The sequence below is a fragment of the Mauremys mutica genome, chromosome 4 (assembly GCF_020497125.1).
Source record: "Mauremys mutica isolate MM-2020 ecotype Southern chromosome 4, ASM2049712v1, whole genome shotgun sequence".
Lineage (NCBI taxonomy): Eukaryota > Metazoa > Chordata > Testudines > Geoemydidae > Mauremys > Mauremys mutica.
The window spans coordinates 8,485,421-8,501,990 of NC_059075.1; the positions used below are offsets into that span (position 1 = coordinate 8,485,421).

General features: G+C 49.5%; 2 protein-coding genes across 5 annotated transcripts in view; one reads left to right on the forward strand and one right to left on the reverse strand.

The window, feature by feature from the left end:
* TXNDC16 (thioredoxin domain containing 16) overlaps window positions 1-813 on the reverse strand; it is a 63,182-nt gene extending 62,369 nt beyond the window's left edge. For both annotated transcript variants that reach the window (XM_045016615.1, XM_045016614.1), the window contains exon 1: window positions 238-813. The gene's annotated coding sequence lies outside the window, so the exon portion shown is untranslated. The remainder of the gene's footprint in view (window positions 1-237) is intronic.
* A 679-nt stretch (window positions 814-1,492) lies between these two features.
* GPR137C (G protein-coupled receptor 137C) overlaps window positions 1,493-16,570 on the forward strand; it is a 63,600-nt gene continuing 48,522 nt past the window's right edge. For all 3 annotated transcript variants that reach the window (XM_045013904.1, XR_006578899.1, XR_006578898.1), the window contains exon 1: window positions 1,493-2,044. In XM_045013904.1, coding sequence (XP_044869839.1) covers window positions 1,688-2,044 — 357 coding nt within the window. In that variant the 5' untranslated portion in view covers window positions 1,493-1,687. The remainder of the gene's footprint in view (window positions 2,045-16,570) is intronic.

Genomic DNA, 16,570 nt, shown 5'->3' on the forward strand with positions numbered 1-16,570 from the left:
TCCCATCTGGTTACGGTCAAGTGCAAAACCCCTGTTCACTGATGCACGTTTTTGGACAGAAACAATTTCTGCTCCTGGTCAGGGACTGAAGCTGGCTTGTCTACACATTGCCTCCTGCCCTCCGTCTGCTTGTCCGGCCTGGCCTTAGGGACCCTCCCGCTGGAGTCTGTGGAAAGCCCTGCACTGTGAATAGATCAAACGGAGCACAGCCCAGGATGGCTTTGGGGTCTCACTCACCTGGCAGGTGCTACGGTGTGTTTCGGACACCATTTTTTGCCCCGAGGACAGTGGCGTGAAGTTCTCCATCCATCCCTCCTCTGGCACTGGAGGGGTGGGATCACATCAGCCCCGCGTTACCTCCTCTCCTGTGTGTCCCTAGGCCTTTCTTATGAAGAGTGGTGGCACTGGATGCCTCCGGTGGGCAGGTAACAGGGCTCACCCTTGATAGCAGGAGGACATGGGTGAAAGACCCATGCGTCAGCGCTGAAAGACCCAGGCCAAGCTAAACCTTACTGTGCTGGAGATCTAAGTATTACCTATAGCAATGGGGATCTCTGAGCTACCCCCTATAGCAGTGGGGATCTCTAAGCTTCCCTATAGCAAGGGGGATCTCTGAGCTACCCCTATAGCAATGGGGATCTCTGAGCTACCCCTATAGCAATGGGGATCTCTGAGCTCCCCTAAAAGCAATGGGAATCTCTAAGATACCCCTATAGCAATGGGGATCTCTGAGCTTCCCTAAAAGTAATGGGGATCTCTGAGCTTCCCTATAGCAATGGGAATCTCTAAGATACCCCTATAGCAATGGGGATCTCTGAGCTTCCCTAAAAGCAATGGGGATCTCTGAGCTCCCCTATAGCAATGGGACTCTCTAAGATACCCCTATAGCAATGGGACTCTCTAAGATACCCCTACAGCGGTGGGGATCTCTGAGCCACCCCTATAGCAGTGGGGCTCTCTGAGCTCCCCTATAGCAGTGGGGCTCTCTGAGCTCCCCTATAGCGATCTCACCAGCTAGCCCTATAATAATGGGGGTCTGTGAGGTCCGCTATCGCCATGGGGATCTCCGAGCGAACCCTACAGCGACGGGGATCTCTGCGCTGCCTCCCCGCAGATCTGAGCCGCTCCTGTGTTCCCCTGTCGTCCGCCCGCCCGCCCAGGCCTCTCGGCGCAGCTGATCCCAGTCCCAGGCAGCTCGGGGGGGGCTGCGGCTCGGGAGGGCGGAGCGAACGGCGGGCGCTCGCTGAGCCGGGAGAACAACACAGCAGCGGCGGGAGGCGACCAGAGGGAGGTAGGAAACCGAGTCGGGCGGCGGCGGCAACCCAAGAACAGCGCCGAGGCCGGAGAGCCCGCGGTGGGCGGCCCGGCTCTGACTGACAGGCCCAGCAGCCACCGGGAAGGGCAGAAGGGACCGGCGCGGGCGGGCCCGGCGGGAGCCAATGAGAAAAGTCTGCTGTCCGGAGCGAGCGCCTCAAATAATCTGGCTCAGCTGATCGTCTCCAGCCGCGAGTTGTTTTCGGAGCGCTGCAGCCAGGCGGGCGGGCGGAGGGAGGGGGCGCGGGCTCTCTTTTGTTGCATGGGTTTTTAGCCGCTGTTGTGAGTGGGGTGGGGGGGGATCTTCCCCGCCCCCGGTTTTTACCCCCCGTTTTAACCCATTGCAGCCAGCTCCGACCCCCCCTCCCCCCCCATGAGCGGGACCGTCTCTGCCCCCCCCGCCGGGGCCATGCCCGCCATCCCCTACCCCGTGCAGCTGGGGCTGACGGTGCTGCACACCGCCCTGTGCGCCGCCCTCTTCCTCTTCGCCTACCTGCAGCTCTGGCTGCTGCTCTGCTACGGGGAGAAGCGGCTGAGCTACCGCCCGCTCGGCCTCTTCCTCGGCCTGCTGTGGGCAGCGCTCCGCACCGTGCTCTTCTCCTGCTACCTGCAGAACTCCCTGCGGGCCGCCCCGCTGCAGCGCCAGCCCTTCCCGCACTGGCTGCTCTTCTGCTCGCCGGGCTGCCTGCTCTTCGCCAGCCTCTGCCTCCTCAACCTCTACTTCGCCGAGGTGAGTGTGCGAGTGTGTGTGTGTGTGTGTCCGCGCGCGCGCGCCCCTTGCGCGGGGACCGTGTGAGTGTGTGTGTGTGTGTGTCCGCGCGCGCGCCCCTTGCGCGGGGACCGTGTGAGTGAGTGTGTGTGTGTGTGTGTGTGTGTGTCCGCGCGCGCGCGCCCCTTGCGCGGGGACCGTGTGAGTGTGAGTGTGTGTGTCCGCGCGCGCGCGCGCCCCTTGCGCGGGGACCGTGTGAGTGTGTGTGTCCGCGCGCGCGCCCCTTGCGCGGGGACCGTGTGAGTGTGTTTACCAAATTCTGCAAACTTGGGGCTGGGGAGGGGATTTGCCTGGATTTGCTTGGCGCGCACGCACACACACACCCCAGTGTCACTTGGGAAGACAAACAACCTCTGTGTGGCTACACTGGGCTGTTGTGCGTGTTCTTTGTGTTGTTTAAGGGGGACTAGATAAAGTGGTGATAGCAGGGGCTGGACGGTTGCCAACCATTACGTCACCAGCGAGAGCCTCTTCTGCTGTTGTTGCTGCTGCGTTTCTCTCCTTCCCCCCCCCCCCTTTCTGTGTTATTCGCAGGTTTATTCTTCTGCCTCTTGCTGCGCTGAGGTTCCAGGAACCTCTCGCTGACCCTAGGCTCAGGGCAAGAGTCCCCGCTCAGCCCCTAACACAATGGGGCAGTGTGTATTGGGACATCTGCAAGGCCACTCGGGGGGGCTTCTGTTGTTGTTGTTTGTCACTTGGCTTTTCTTTCTCTCCCTCTAGAGCTTATTTTTTGTGTGTCTGATCTCCCCACACCCCAAATTTGTCCAGATATTTCTCCATAGCCCGGCCTCCGATGAACGGCTCCCCCTTTGCATGGACTCTGATGGAGCAAGTCACAAACTAATCTGGCAAGACTTTCCTGCTAGCTGTATTGTTGTGGTTGAGATTGCCTTTACTCTGCAGCGCTCAGCTGTTTAACAGCCTCACAAAGGAATCTCCAACCCACTGAAATCCTTCAGTCACAGGGGAATTATGATTTCATTTTCCCTAGGACATTGGCATTCACGTGATAACATACAAGATTAGCAGCTGAGCAGCACAATTTCTTCCCTTTTCTCCCTCCTTGCTTCCCCCCCCAAAAAAAACAACAACAAAAACAAAACACCACCACACCTGAACACTGGTGAAGCTGTCAATTTTTAAAAACTGTCAAAGCTATAAACACATAGGATAACAAAATAGGTTATTATGCAACATTTGTTGTTTGACTGCTATCTTCTCTGCCAAATTCCGATTTACCTACCGGTAGGTATTCAATATGCCCCCCAAAAGGCAAAGGGAAGAGGGGATAATTGGGCTCGTATTGGCAACAATGTGCCTGGATTTTGTTACGCTTGTAAATTACTTAAATGCTGCAGTATGTTTATGTGCAGGGGGCTTTCTTCAAAGCTTAAAAAGATCCTTAAGTAATGTGCTAACTCTATTTCTGAAATTGCAAACTAAATTTAAATGGGTGAGGTAAAGGGAATGATAAACTCTATTTTGCAAGGAGAACTGACTGGGGGCATGGGTTTGAGGAGGGGTATCTGTCTTGATGCTAGAACTAGGCAGGAAAAAAATTAATCTAAATGTCAATAGCTCTGGAATTTGAATTGGGGAGGGGGAATCTAGGATAATTTTTAGCAAAGAGACAAGCTGTGTTCACACACTTGGTTGGGGGGCTGGAGCTTCAACTTGTCTCTAGAGTCACATACACTAGAGCAGTGGTTTTCAACCTTCTTTCATTTGTGGACCCATTTTAAAAAAAAAAATCAAGTGGAGGTGTGGATGGATCCCTTTGGAAATGTTAGGCCTAGTCTGCAGATCCCCATTGGTCCATGGACCACAGGGGGAAAACCACTGCAGTAGTGCAAAGTGGGTGTAAAATCCTGTCAGTATATAATGCCTGCAACTGTAACTTTCACTCCATGCATCTGAAGAAGAGGGGGGTTTTTTACCCACAAAAGATTATGCTCAAATAAATCTGTTAGTCTTTAAAGTGCCACCGGACTCCTTGTTGTTTTTGTAAAATCCTTGTGGGTCAGAATGGCAGCATTTGCTTGCCCAAGTGTAAGCAACTACACTTGGTGCAAGGTGGTGGACAACTGGGCCCATGGAGTTGCTGAGAAGGCAGGGGTAGAGAATGCCTGCGATGTCTAAACCATTTGTTCACCTGCCTGCCAGAAGAACTGAGCTCTACAGATGAAACTAGCAAGATTAGACTGGAGCAACCCCCTTGTGTTTACACTTTTCTTTCTTTGGCTCTAAGATTGCCCTATATTGTTAACTAATCAGTAAGGAACTGCCTTGATTTAGCTTATGACAACTCCTGATGAACCAGCTAAATGGATACAGGGCACGCAAACTGAAACCAGAGGTGCCACTCCAATGTAAAAGCTGTTGCTAAATGAAATTGGGAAAGTGGGTACGACTCTTCCATTGACAAGGCCTTTAATAAACCCTTGCACCCCAATCTGGGTCTATGCCGGTTATGCAATATGTATGTATCTTTTCATCCTTGCAAACGATATCTGTAACCCCCCGTAACCCAAGCCTGACCCCAGATGTAGAGTACCTTCCCTCTCCACTTGTGTATATTTCATTTCAAACATTCACTTGAATAAAATTGCAACTTGCTAAATGGTGACACTTGAAACAAAACTAGCTAACACGGTCCTCCAGTTCTTGATGACGATCTGCGAATGAGGGATATGGAAAACCCTGTCCACCTAATTCCATCTTTGGAACTGTAGCTGTGGTATACACCATGATTCAAATACCTGACTTGCAAGCTGGTGGGCAGTACCTCTTTTAAAGCAGATTAGGCTGGTTACCCATTGGCTTTTTTGTGCAATGTTCTTGGAGAAGACTGAATAATCAAGGCCTTTAGGACTGTGCAGAGAGGTGGCTTTTTTTTTTTTTCCCCCTCAATGCTTCTATATCTCAAGTCACTGTGGCTCCCAGCTGGCCTGGTGGATCAGAAATGCATCCTTTAGCTCAAAAACGATTCCCAAACGTGAAAGTGGTGCTGGGGTGTGCAGGTAAACTGGACTAGGCTTCTAATTCACAAACACCTACTGACAAATCACATTATTTCTGTATGTATTTCCTGTTTGAAAAACACTCCCCCCCCCCCCCCAAAGTGCAGAATAAAATGTGTAGGATTCTCTGTGAGCTTCCAGCCCCACTATGTAATTTTCCTGTTCAACTTGTCAACACTCATTTTAATAGCCTTAGTCTTGGTCGCCAGAGACATGCAATAGTTGTGGTTTTCCTTCTGTTGCTAGCTACGTGTTTTGATGCTCCGAATGAAAAAGCAGTTTGATACATAACCTGCATCTCTCCTTACTCCATCTCAACTCATTAAAATAGGTTCTGCTTTCATCTTAACTTCATCAGACTTATTCTGAGCTCTGCTGACTTGAACATATCCAACAAAGCTAATTTGTCTCAAATGGGGCATTCCCCCCCTGCCCCCATCCAAAGAGGTGTATCTGCAAATTATAAATCCCAGAGTTAGCTTGGGGACTGAACTGTCAATGATACTCCAGATGAGACCTAAAATAGCTTTTGCTTTTTTTAATTTTGCAGCCAGTGGATATCTTGGCATCTTCCTAATAGGTTAGCTCTGAAAGAAGTCTTCTCCCTCTACTGCCGGTCACTCCCCTTCCTTGATCATCCCGATGGGCCTCTTATGAGTAACTTCAGCCACAACAACCACTCGCTTCCCCTTCTACAAAAGCCTGCTTGAATGTGTTGCCTCCTCATCACTCCCAATCATGTATAGCAATATGGCTCTGGCTCTGCCTTGCAGGAGACTAAGAGGTCCTCTCAGCTGGCTTCCCCGAGATTGGCTTATCCATGATCTCCAACCTGTCTGGGTTTCCCTTTTTTTAATGCTGCAACTGACTAGACTGCTTCCCCTTCTTTAATTATATTGGACCAGATGTGCATGTAAATCATACCCAGCCTGGGAGTTTTTGTATCCCAAAAATATCCACGCTAGATAATGAAACTGTACAGTTTTGTCACTAATCTGTGACCTCCTAAGATGCTCCACATTCATTCTCATACCCTTAAACCTTTCCTCATTAGCTTTATCTGGTTCTCCTGTTTAATGAACATCTAGTATCTATATTTCTGCAACAGTCTGACTCTCTCAGGATGGGTTCACGGGGGGGGTGGGGGCGGGGGAAATCCTGGACAGTGTTAAAACTGCTCTGTTCACCAGCTAAGGAGTCTCCAGCAATTGGAAGTGCCCACCACCGTGTGACATAGAAAGGTGGCAGCATCTCTACTGTGCTGGGAAATGCAGGGTGCATCCCAGCAAGCCCTTGTGATTTGTCAGTGACCTTATCAGGGCACTGACGTTCTGGGAGGGGGAAAAAACTAACCTTCCACAGTTTCTGTTCTTGGTTTCCTTTCTTGATTAGATTGAAAGGGAGTGTTTTGTTTTTTTGTTGGGGGGGGGGGGGTGTTTTGTTTTGTTTTTTGTGGTTTTTTTTTGTTTGGTTTTGGGTTGGTGGTTGGGTGTTTTCATTTTCTTCTTTTTTTTGTTGTTGTTTGTTGCAAACTTTGGATGCTTCTGGGACTACACCCCAGAAGAGCCTGTACTATTACACTGCAGGGGCTTGAACTGTATGTGGGGGAGGGATAGCTCAGTGGTTTGAGCATTGGCCTGCTAAACCCAGGATTGTGAGTTCAATCCTTGAGGGGGCCACTTAGGGATCTGGGGCAAAATCAGTACTTGGTCCTGCTAGTGAAGGCAGGGGGCTGGACTCGATGACCTTTTGGGGTCCCTTCCAGATCTATGAGAGAGGTATATCTCAATTTATTATGTGATTGTAGCAAAGACGTACCTTATACAGAGAGTATAGCTATGCTAGCATACATCTGTAGTGTAGATGCAGCTTGTGCCAATGGAAGGGATCTTCCCATTCCTGTAGGAACACCACCACCATCTCCTCAAGCAATAGTAGCTACATCAATGAAAACATTCTTCGATGACTTCACTGCAACTACACTTAAGAGTTTGGTCAGGATGTGACAATGTCGACCTATGTAGCTATGTCAACCTAACACTTGAGTGTAGATGGCTCTTAATGACAAAAGAGCATATCCAAATGTGACTGCTTCATGGTGACCCACCCAGATGTCTCCATAATCACTCTTTAAATTAGGCAACCATGTTCTGTCTCATCTTTATGCTTGGTGAGAAGACTTCCAGCAACTTCAGTTGAACCAGAACAATTCTGAGGAGTAATATAGAATCCCTTCCATCCAACTGAAAGAAGGGACTAGTGGTACATCGCTGTGCACTCCCCATTTGAACAGGGGACTTTGGAGGTAACTGCCTGTGCTGAGTGTTTCTGTGTGGAGTACTTACAGCTCTTAGCTCCTTTCTTCCTAGAGAGACTTCTCGCTTACAACTCCACGACTGGATGGCGGTACTAGTACAGCACTGAACAGTCCCTCTGTATGTCAGGCTTGCACAAAGAAGCTCTGCTAGGCCAAAGGATCTGTATCGTTCCTCCAGACCAATGTGGCTCAGCCTACCAGGGCTGGGAACAAATGGTTTATATCTACAGAACATGAGGCCTACAACTTTTTATGTTTCTCTTTCTTTTTTTTCTTCTTTCCACCCTAACTTTGGCTGGCTCAGATCACGATCACAATCTCATGGCTTTCTTGTCCCTTCCTGTTAACTTTCAACTTGATTCCAGGACATGTGGCCATATTAAAACTTTGTAGCTAGAAATCCATGCTCTTATACATACTAAGAGCGGTGGAGGAGCATTGTATATTAATGATGAGGTAGACTGTAAAGAAATTGTAAGCGATGGAAAGGATACGGAAGTCTGTTTGGGCCAAAATCATGTTAGGGAAGAAGGCTACTAGATGTTTCCCCAGTGTGGTGGTTGGGGTGTGCTATGAACCACCGGGATCCAGTTTGGATATGGATTGAGACCTCTTTAATGTTTTTAATGAAATAAATACTACTGGGAATTGTAAAAACAACAAGGAGTCCTTGTGGCACCTTAGACTAACAGACTTATTTGGGCATAAGCTTTCGTGTGCTAGAACCCACTTCATCAGATGCATGGAGTGGAAAATACAGTAGGCAGGTATAACTATACAGTACATGGAAAGATGGGAGTTGCCTTACCAAGTGGGGGGTCAGTGCTAACAATGCCAATTTAGTCATGGTGGATGTGGCCCATTCCCAACAGCTGACAAGAAGATGTGAGTATCAGAGGGAAAATTATTTTTTGTAGTGACCCAGCCACTCCCAGTCTTTATTCAGGCCTAATTTGATGGTGTCAGGTTTGCACATTAATTCCAGTTCTGCAGTTTCCCACTGAAGTCTGTTTCTGAAGTTTTGGTTTTTTTGTTGTTGTTGAATAGCCACTTTTAAGTCTGTTATTGAGTGTCCAGGGAATTGAAGTGCTCTCCTACTGGGTTTTTGAATGTTACAGTTCTTGATGTCTGATTTGTGTCCATTTATTTTGCATTGAGATTGTGTGGTTTGGCCAATGTACATGGCAGAGGGGCATTGCTGGCACATGATGGCATGCATCACATTGGTAGATGTGCAGGTGAACGAGCCCCTGATGGTGTGGTTGAGTCCTTTGATGGTGTCCCTTGAATAGATATGCAGACAGAGTTGGCAATGGGGTTTGTTGCAGGGACTGGCTTCTGGGTTAGTGTTTCTGTTGTGTGGTGTCTAGTTGCTGGTGAGTATTTGTTTCAGGTTTGGGGGACTGTCTGTAAGCGAGGTCTGGCGTGTCTCCCAAGGTCTGAGGGATCATCTTTCAGGCTAGGTTGTAGATTCTTGATGTGCTGGAGAGGTTTTAAATTGGGGGCTGTAGGTGATGGCTAATGGCATTCTGTTACTTTTTGTTGGGCCTGTCCTGTAGTAGGTGACTTCTGGGTACCCTTCTGGCTCCGTCAGTCTGTTTCTTCACTTCAGCAGGTAGGTACTGTAGTTTTAAGAACACTTGATAGAGATCCTGTAGGTGTTTGTCTCTGAAGGATTGGCACAAATGCGGTTGTATCTTAAGGCTTGGCTGTAGACAAGATTGTATGATGTGGTCTGGAGGCATGTAGGTAAGTATAGCAGTCAGTAGGTTTCCAGTATAGGGGGGTGGTTATGTGACCATTGCTTATTTGCACTGTAATGTCCAGGAAGTGAATCTCTTTTGTGTGGACTGGTCCAGGTTGAGGTTGATAGTGGAGTGGAAATTTTGAAATCCTTGTGGAATTCCTCAAGGGCTGCTTTTCCATGGGTCCATATGATGATGTCATCAATATAGTGCAAGTAGAGTAGGGGCGTTAGGGGACGAGAGCTAAGGAAGCGTTGTTATAAGTCAGCCATAAAGATGTTGGCATACTGTGGGGCCATGCGGGTACCCATAGCAGTGCCACTGACTTGAAGGTATATATCGTCCCCAAATGTGAAATAGTTGTGGGTGAGGACAAAGTCACAAAGCTCAGCCACCAGGTTTGCCGTGACGTTATCGGGGATACTGTTCCTGACGGCTTGTTGTCCATCTTTATGTGGAATGTTGGTGTAGAGGGCTTCCACATCCACAGTGGCCAGGATGGTGTTTTCTGGAAGATCACCAATGGATTGTAGTTTCCTCAGGAAGTCAGTCGTGTCTTGAAGATAGCTAGGAGCACTGGTAGCGTAGGGCCTGAAGAGAAGAGTCCACATAGCCAGACAATCCTGTTGCCAGGGTGCCAGTGCCTGAGATGATGGGGCATCCAGGATTCACAGGTTTTGGGATCTTGGGTAGCATATAGAGCCCTGACCAGGTGTATTCTAGGCGTGTGTCTGTGTAGAATTGTTCCTGTGCTGCTTCAGGGAGTTTTTTGAGTAGATGGTGCAGTTTCCTCTCAGAATTGTGCGATTATGGGAGACTTTAACTTCCCAGATATAGATTGGAGGACAAGTGCTACTAATAGAAGGGCCCAGATTCTCCTGGATGTAATAGCTGATGGATTTCTTTACCAAATAGTTGCTGAACCAACAAGAGGTAATGCCATTTTAGATTTGGTAGTGGTGAGGACCTAATAGAAGAACTTGATGTAGAGGAAAACCTTGGTTCTAGTAATCGTGACCTAATTCCATTTAAACTAAATGGAAGGATAAACAAAAATAGGTCTGCAACAAGGGTCCTTGATTTAAAAAAAAAAAAAAAAAAAAAAAAGCTAACCTTAAAAAATTTAAGGGAATTAGTTAGGGAAGAGGACTGGATCAAAGAACAAGGATCTGAATGTGGCGGAGGCTTGGAATTACTTTGACTTTCACCTCAGATGCTACTTTGACAAACTCAAACAGTTTAATGGGACGGAACTGGGGGACCTGGATAATCTCAATCCAAGAATATTAAAAGAACTGGCACATGGAATTGTAAACCCAATTGCAAGGATTTTGAATGAATCTGAACTCGGGGGTGGTATACTATGACTGCTAATTGCTAATCTAGTTCCTATTTGTAAGAAGCAGGTGGGAAAGTGATCTGGGAAACTACAGGCCTTTTAGATTGATCTCCAATTGTATGCAAGGTCTTGAAACAAATTTTGAAAGGGAAAATAGTTAAGGGTATAGAACATGGTTTTACAAAAAGTAGATCATGCCAGATCCACCTGATCTTCTTTGAGAAGGTAACTGTGTCTTTGGTTTTTTTTTTTTAAAAGGGAAATGTGATCAGTCTAATCAACCTGGATGTCAATAAGGCATTTGATACAGTTCCATCTGAGAAATTATTAGTTAAATTGGAGAAGATGGGACTTAATGTGAGAACTGAAAGGTGGATACCAAACTGGTTAAAGGGGAGGCTACAACGGGTCATACTGAAAAGTGAACTCTCAGGCTAGAGGGAGGTTACTAGTGGAATTCCTCAGGGATCAGTCTTGGGGACCTGTCTTATTTAACATTTTTATTACTGACCTTGGCACAAAAGTGGGTGTGTGCTAATAAAACTTGCAGATGACCCAAAGTTGGGAGTTATTGCCAATATGGAGAAGGATCAGAATATCCTACGAGAACTGGGAGTAATAGAAATGGGGTGAAATTTAATAATTCAAAGTGTCAGGTCATGCATTTAGGAACAAAGAAGAATTTTTTCCTATAAACTGGAGACTTTTTTCAGTTTGAAGTGACAGAGGAAGAGAGACCTGGGTGTATTGGTTGACCACAGGATAACTATGAACCATCAATGTGATGCAGCTGTGAAAGACTAATACCTTGCCTGATGCATCCTAGGACTGTATTTCCAGTAGAGACAGGGAAGTGTTAGTACCATTACACAAGGTGCTGGTGAGACCTCATCTGGAGCAGTGTGTGCAATTCTGGTCTCCCGTGTTTAAGAAAGATGAATTCCAACTGGAACTGGTGCAGAGAAGGGCTACTAGCATGATCCAAGGAACAGAAAACTATCTTCTGAGAGGCGACTCAAAAGAGCTTGGCTTGGTTAGCCCAACCAAAAGAAGGTTGAGGGGAGATGCCTTCTCTATAAATGCATCAGAGGGATAAATACCAGGGAGAGAGGGGAGTTATTTAAGTTAAGCACCAATCTGGACTTCAGAACAAATGGATATAAATTGGCCATCAACAAGTTAGGCTCAAAATTAGGTGAAGGTTTCTAACCATCAGAGGAGTGAAGGTTTTCTGCCCCCACTGCTCCCCTTGGGAGGCTGTTCCAGAACCTAACGGTCTTCAAGACTGAGCTTGATACATTTATGGAGGGGATGGTATGACAGGACTGCCTGTGATGGCATATGGCCCATTGGCAACTACCAGTAGCAAAAATTCCCAGCTGCTGGAGACAGGACATTGAGTTACTACAGAGAATTCTTTCCCAGGTGTCTGGCTGGTAGGTCTTGCCCACAGGCTCAGGGTCTAACTGATCACCATATTTGGGGTTGGGAAGGACTTTCCCCCTAGGTTAGATTTGGCAGAGACCCTGGGGGGTTTCGCCTGCCTCTGCAGCCCGGGGCAGGGCTCACTTGCTGGTTTTAATGTAGTGTAAATGGTGGATTCTCTGTAACTTGAAGTCTTTAAACCATGATTTGAGGACTTCAGTAACTCAGCCAGGGGTTAGGGGCCTATTACAGGAGTGGGTATGTGAGGTTCTATGGCCTGCAATGCGCAAGTGGTCAGACTAAGGTCAGAAGGGACCATCGTGATCATCTAAAGTCTATGAGCAGCCACCCATCAAAGGCTTGACAAATCCACTTGCCAAGGGAAAGTGGGGAAATATTCTCTGGAAAATTGGAAGTCGACCTGTCAGTTCTGGCTGCTTTCAAGCTCTCATTGTATAACTGGAGTCCTCTGCAACCCTAATATCCTTCCAAATGTGTTGCTTTCTTCTTGAGCCTGCAGTCTCTGGAAGGACGGGTGTGAACTGTCTAAGGCCCAAATATCGTGTGTTCCTTCCCCGGCCCCTAGAGCACAACTGGTGCGCAGCCTAGCTGCTCCGAAGGATTCTGCTGGATGTTAGGGGAGGATGTGAAAATGTTCTTGCTCCTCCTCTCCCATAGGCCTGCTGGTCCAAACACAGCAAGTAGCTGCTGCACTGCTTGCGCCACTGGATGGGGTAGGAGTGCTAGTGACCAGTGAATCAAATTAGCAGCAATTCACCAGCTCTATCACTGCTGCATCAAGGAACCCCTGAATCCCCAGCCCCTGACTTGCTGTGCAGTAAATTTGCACTATGAGGCAGGATTCCCCATTCAGCTCAAGAAGCTGATCATTCTCTCTTGGCCTCCTAGGGTTTGTTCTCCCTCCTTCTCGGCCCTCCCCTCCCCCAAGAGCGCTTGTCGCTGGCCCGACTTAGCTCCCATCCAAATTGATGGAATTTTTACCATTGAGTACAAGGGCAGCAGAGTTCGGCCAGTGCTGAGAGCTCTGCAATTCCACCCTTTAATCTTGCGGGGTAAAACTTGTCATTCTGGGGGCTAGAACCATTCCTCCTTCTGCTCACCCTAATCCCTATGTGCCCTGTTAGCAAAGACCCTCTTCTAGATGGCAGCCTACTGGATAACGTGTCAGGGGTTTGCAAAGAGTATAAAGCCTCTCGTACGGGGGCCGGCAACCTTTCAGAAGCGGTGTGCCGAGTCTTCATTTATTCACTCTCATTTAAGATTTCGTGTGCCGGTCATACGTTTTAATGTTTTTTAGAAGGTTTCTCTCTCTAAGTCTATATATTATATAACAAACTAGTGTTGTATTGTAAAATAAACAAGGTTTTCAAAATGTTTAAGAAGCTTCCTTTAAAATTAAATTAAAATGTTGATCTTACGCCACCAGCCCACTGCTGGTCTGGGGTTCTGTTCACCTAGGCTGGCAGTGGGCTGAGTGGGGCCTGCGGCCGGGACCCTAGTTGGGAAGGGGCTGGCAGCCGGGACCCCAGACGGGAAGCGGGCTGTGCAGGGCTGGCAGGGCCGGGACCCCAGACCGGCAGCGGGCTGAGCGGGTCCGGCAGCTGGGATCCCAGCTGGCAGGAGCCGGCGGACGGAACCCCTGGACGTCAGTGGGCTGAGCCGCTCAGCCCGCTGCCCGTCTGGGGTCCCGGCTGCCAGCCCCGCACAGCCTGCTGCCCGTCTGGGGTCCCGGCCCTGCCCACATACAGTGGGTACCTACCTTCTCCCTGGTTCTGGCTCATTCTCTTCCTCTCTCTGCACTGAGCTGAGGGTGGGAGTGGACCAAGCACAGGGCTGGGGGTGAAGGGTCGGGCCAGGAGCTAGAATGGGGGAGGGGGCTCAGGGTTGGGGCAGGAGGTTTGGGTGTGGGGCACTTACCTGGGTAGCTCCCATTTGGTGTGAGGGGTGCAGGTGGGAATGTGAGTGGGGGTGCAGGGGATGTGGGGGGTGCCAGAGTCAGGGCAGAGGGCTAGGCACATGTGAGGGGAGTGCAGGTGTCAGGGTAGGGGGGCTGGGTATGTGGGGGGTGCCAGAGTCAGGGCTGGGGTCATGCAGGGGGGGGTGAAGGAGTCAACAGAGGGCTCGGGACAGGGGCCTGGACAGGCTGTGGGGGTGCAGGGCTCGGGGCAGAGGGCTGGGTGACTGTACCCCCAGAACCCCCAACCCCCCACTCCTTGTCCCAACACCCCTACCTCCTGATGCCCCCCCAAACTCCCAAATCATCCAGCCCCCACAGCTCCTTGTCCCCTGATCGTCCCCTCCAGAGATCCCCCCCCCACGCTAACTGTCTCCCCAGGACCCTCCTTGCTTCCTGTCCCCTGACTGCTCTGACCTCTATCCACCCCCCACCAGACCCCAGGACTCCCATGCCCCATCTAACCCTCCCCCCACTCCCTGACTGCCCCCTCCAGAGACCCCTACCCCTCACCCCCCCCCCCAGGATCCCACCCCCCCCCATCCAACCCACCCTGCTCCCTGTCCCCTGACTGTCCCCACCCCTATCCAACCACTCCTCCCCCTCCCCCCCCGACCCGGACCCCTTACCATGAGGCTCCCCGCTCATCCGGAGACCTGCTGCCACGTGCAGCGCTCTGAGGGGCAGGGCAGGGCTGCCTGCGGTGGCAGGGCTCCGGATGAGCGGGGAGCCCTCCCCATGGAGCCAAACGCTGCCCCGTGGGAGCGCCCAGCCCTGACCCCCAGAGCGCTGGGCGTGGCAGCTGGGCGGCAGGGCTCCAGGGGAAGGCGGGGGGAGGGGCCAGCGGCTTCCTGCACTGGGCCCGGCGCTCCGGCTCGGGAGTGCGGACCCTGCAGCTTGCCGCGTCGGCAAGATTTTTAGTGGCACCCTGGGGTCCCGGCAGGCCCCAGCGTGCCATTAAAAATTAGCTCACGTGCCATAGGTTGCTGACCCCTGCTCTAGTAATAAGCTATTGCTTGCCTAAACTGTCAGAATTGGCATCGAGGCGGTGAGACGGAACACATGATGATGATGATGGTGGCTTTTATTAAGTCAGATATTTCCTGCCAAGGCTTATTGATCATTACAAATATTTCAGGGCTAGCAAAATTAAGTACTGGTCCTGCATGCTCATCCTCAACTTCTCATGGCAGCAGCTGAACAAGGATCCCAGAGCTTTGGGATGCTCTGGCAACTTTTAACGCGATCACTTTAATGCTTGTGTCATGGGCAGGGAACCTGCTGCCTAGTGCAGCCAATTAAGTACTAAGAAATAGATGCTTTAGATCAAGATAAACAAGACATTTTCTTACCCACCATCAATGGCTCACTTCCACTGGGAGTGCAGGGGATTTTTGTGTGGCGAAGTGTGCTGGGGGAAAAAAACACAAGCCAAAAACTCTTTTCTACTTTAATCTCTTAAATCAGGTCTGAGCTCTGTTGACTTGTGCCTTTCAGAATAGTCATTCAGGGTGATGTCCAGGATACACGAACGCTCACTAACCATGGACTTCTCCAGTTCACTCATCTTGATGTCCCGCTTAGTGTTTTCAAAACCAGAAAATCCCCAGCGTAGTGGGCTAGCTTTGAGAATGAGCCCAATGTCCTGCTGATCTGCCAGCAATAGTCACAGCTTGGAGGAATATGGAAAAAGCCCTTGCACTGCCAATAGCATGGTGGGGGAACAGCTTTTCAGGATGGATTGGGAGGCAAAAATATCTAGTCTCAAAAATAAGTTGAACTTTTGTTGGTGGTCTTAAGCCAGTCGCTATTAGGCCTATGGGGGGGGGGGGCGGGGACAGATTATCCTACATTTGCCTACTGTGTGGTATCTTCACCTCTGAAGAGTCTGGTACTGGCCACTGTCAGATGGGATACTCTACTAGACAGACCTCAGGAATTGCCATATTGGATTGGACACAGTGTCAGGCATGAGTGCAAGTGGCAATTTCATCGTGGCAAAGGTTTCCTGGAAGCCTTTTACTGTCTGTAGTTGCTGAAACTCGGTATTCTGAAGCCTCTCAAAACGTGAACTGGCAGGTTCAATGGGTCAGATGTGAATGTGGAGGGAGACATCCGGTCAGAATGTTGCAGTTAGCAGCAAACTGCAGTTCATCAGCCACAAAACACTGATGTGGCAGCTGTAGGAGCTTAGCTTTTCAGTCTAGCTTCCTGCAGCAGTGGGAGAAATTGAGCATCTGCCCTTGGGCAATGACCCTACAACGGCTTTGAGATCCAAGGGCAAGTGTCTGCTGGAACTCGTAGTGTCTCTTACTCCCAGTCCTTCAGCAAAACCATGCCAAGCTTTCTTCAAAGCTGTGCTACCTCATCAAACTTGCCACCTTGGCTTCAGAAATCCTGAGACCGTATGAGTGTGACTCTGTTTCAGAACCCTTCCTTGCCAGCCTAGCCCAGTAAATACTCATAAGCAACAGCCAGTGCTCTCCAAAGACTGAACTAGTGTTTCTCCTCCGACTGCTTCAGTGTACGAATAATGAAAGTACGTAAAGTAGTGATGTGTTGCAAACCCGCACAGCCTGAATGCGAGTAGCAGCCATTCCACTTGCTAGCTATGTTGAGGCCGTTACCAGTTAACGTCACTGGATTAAGAGATAGGAAGGTCACAA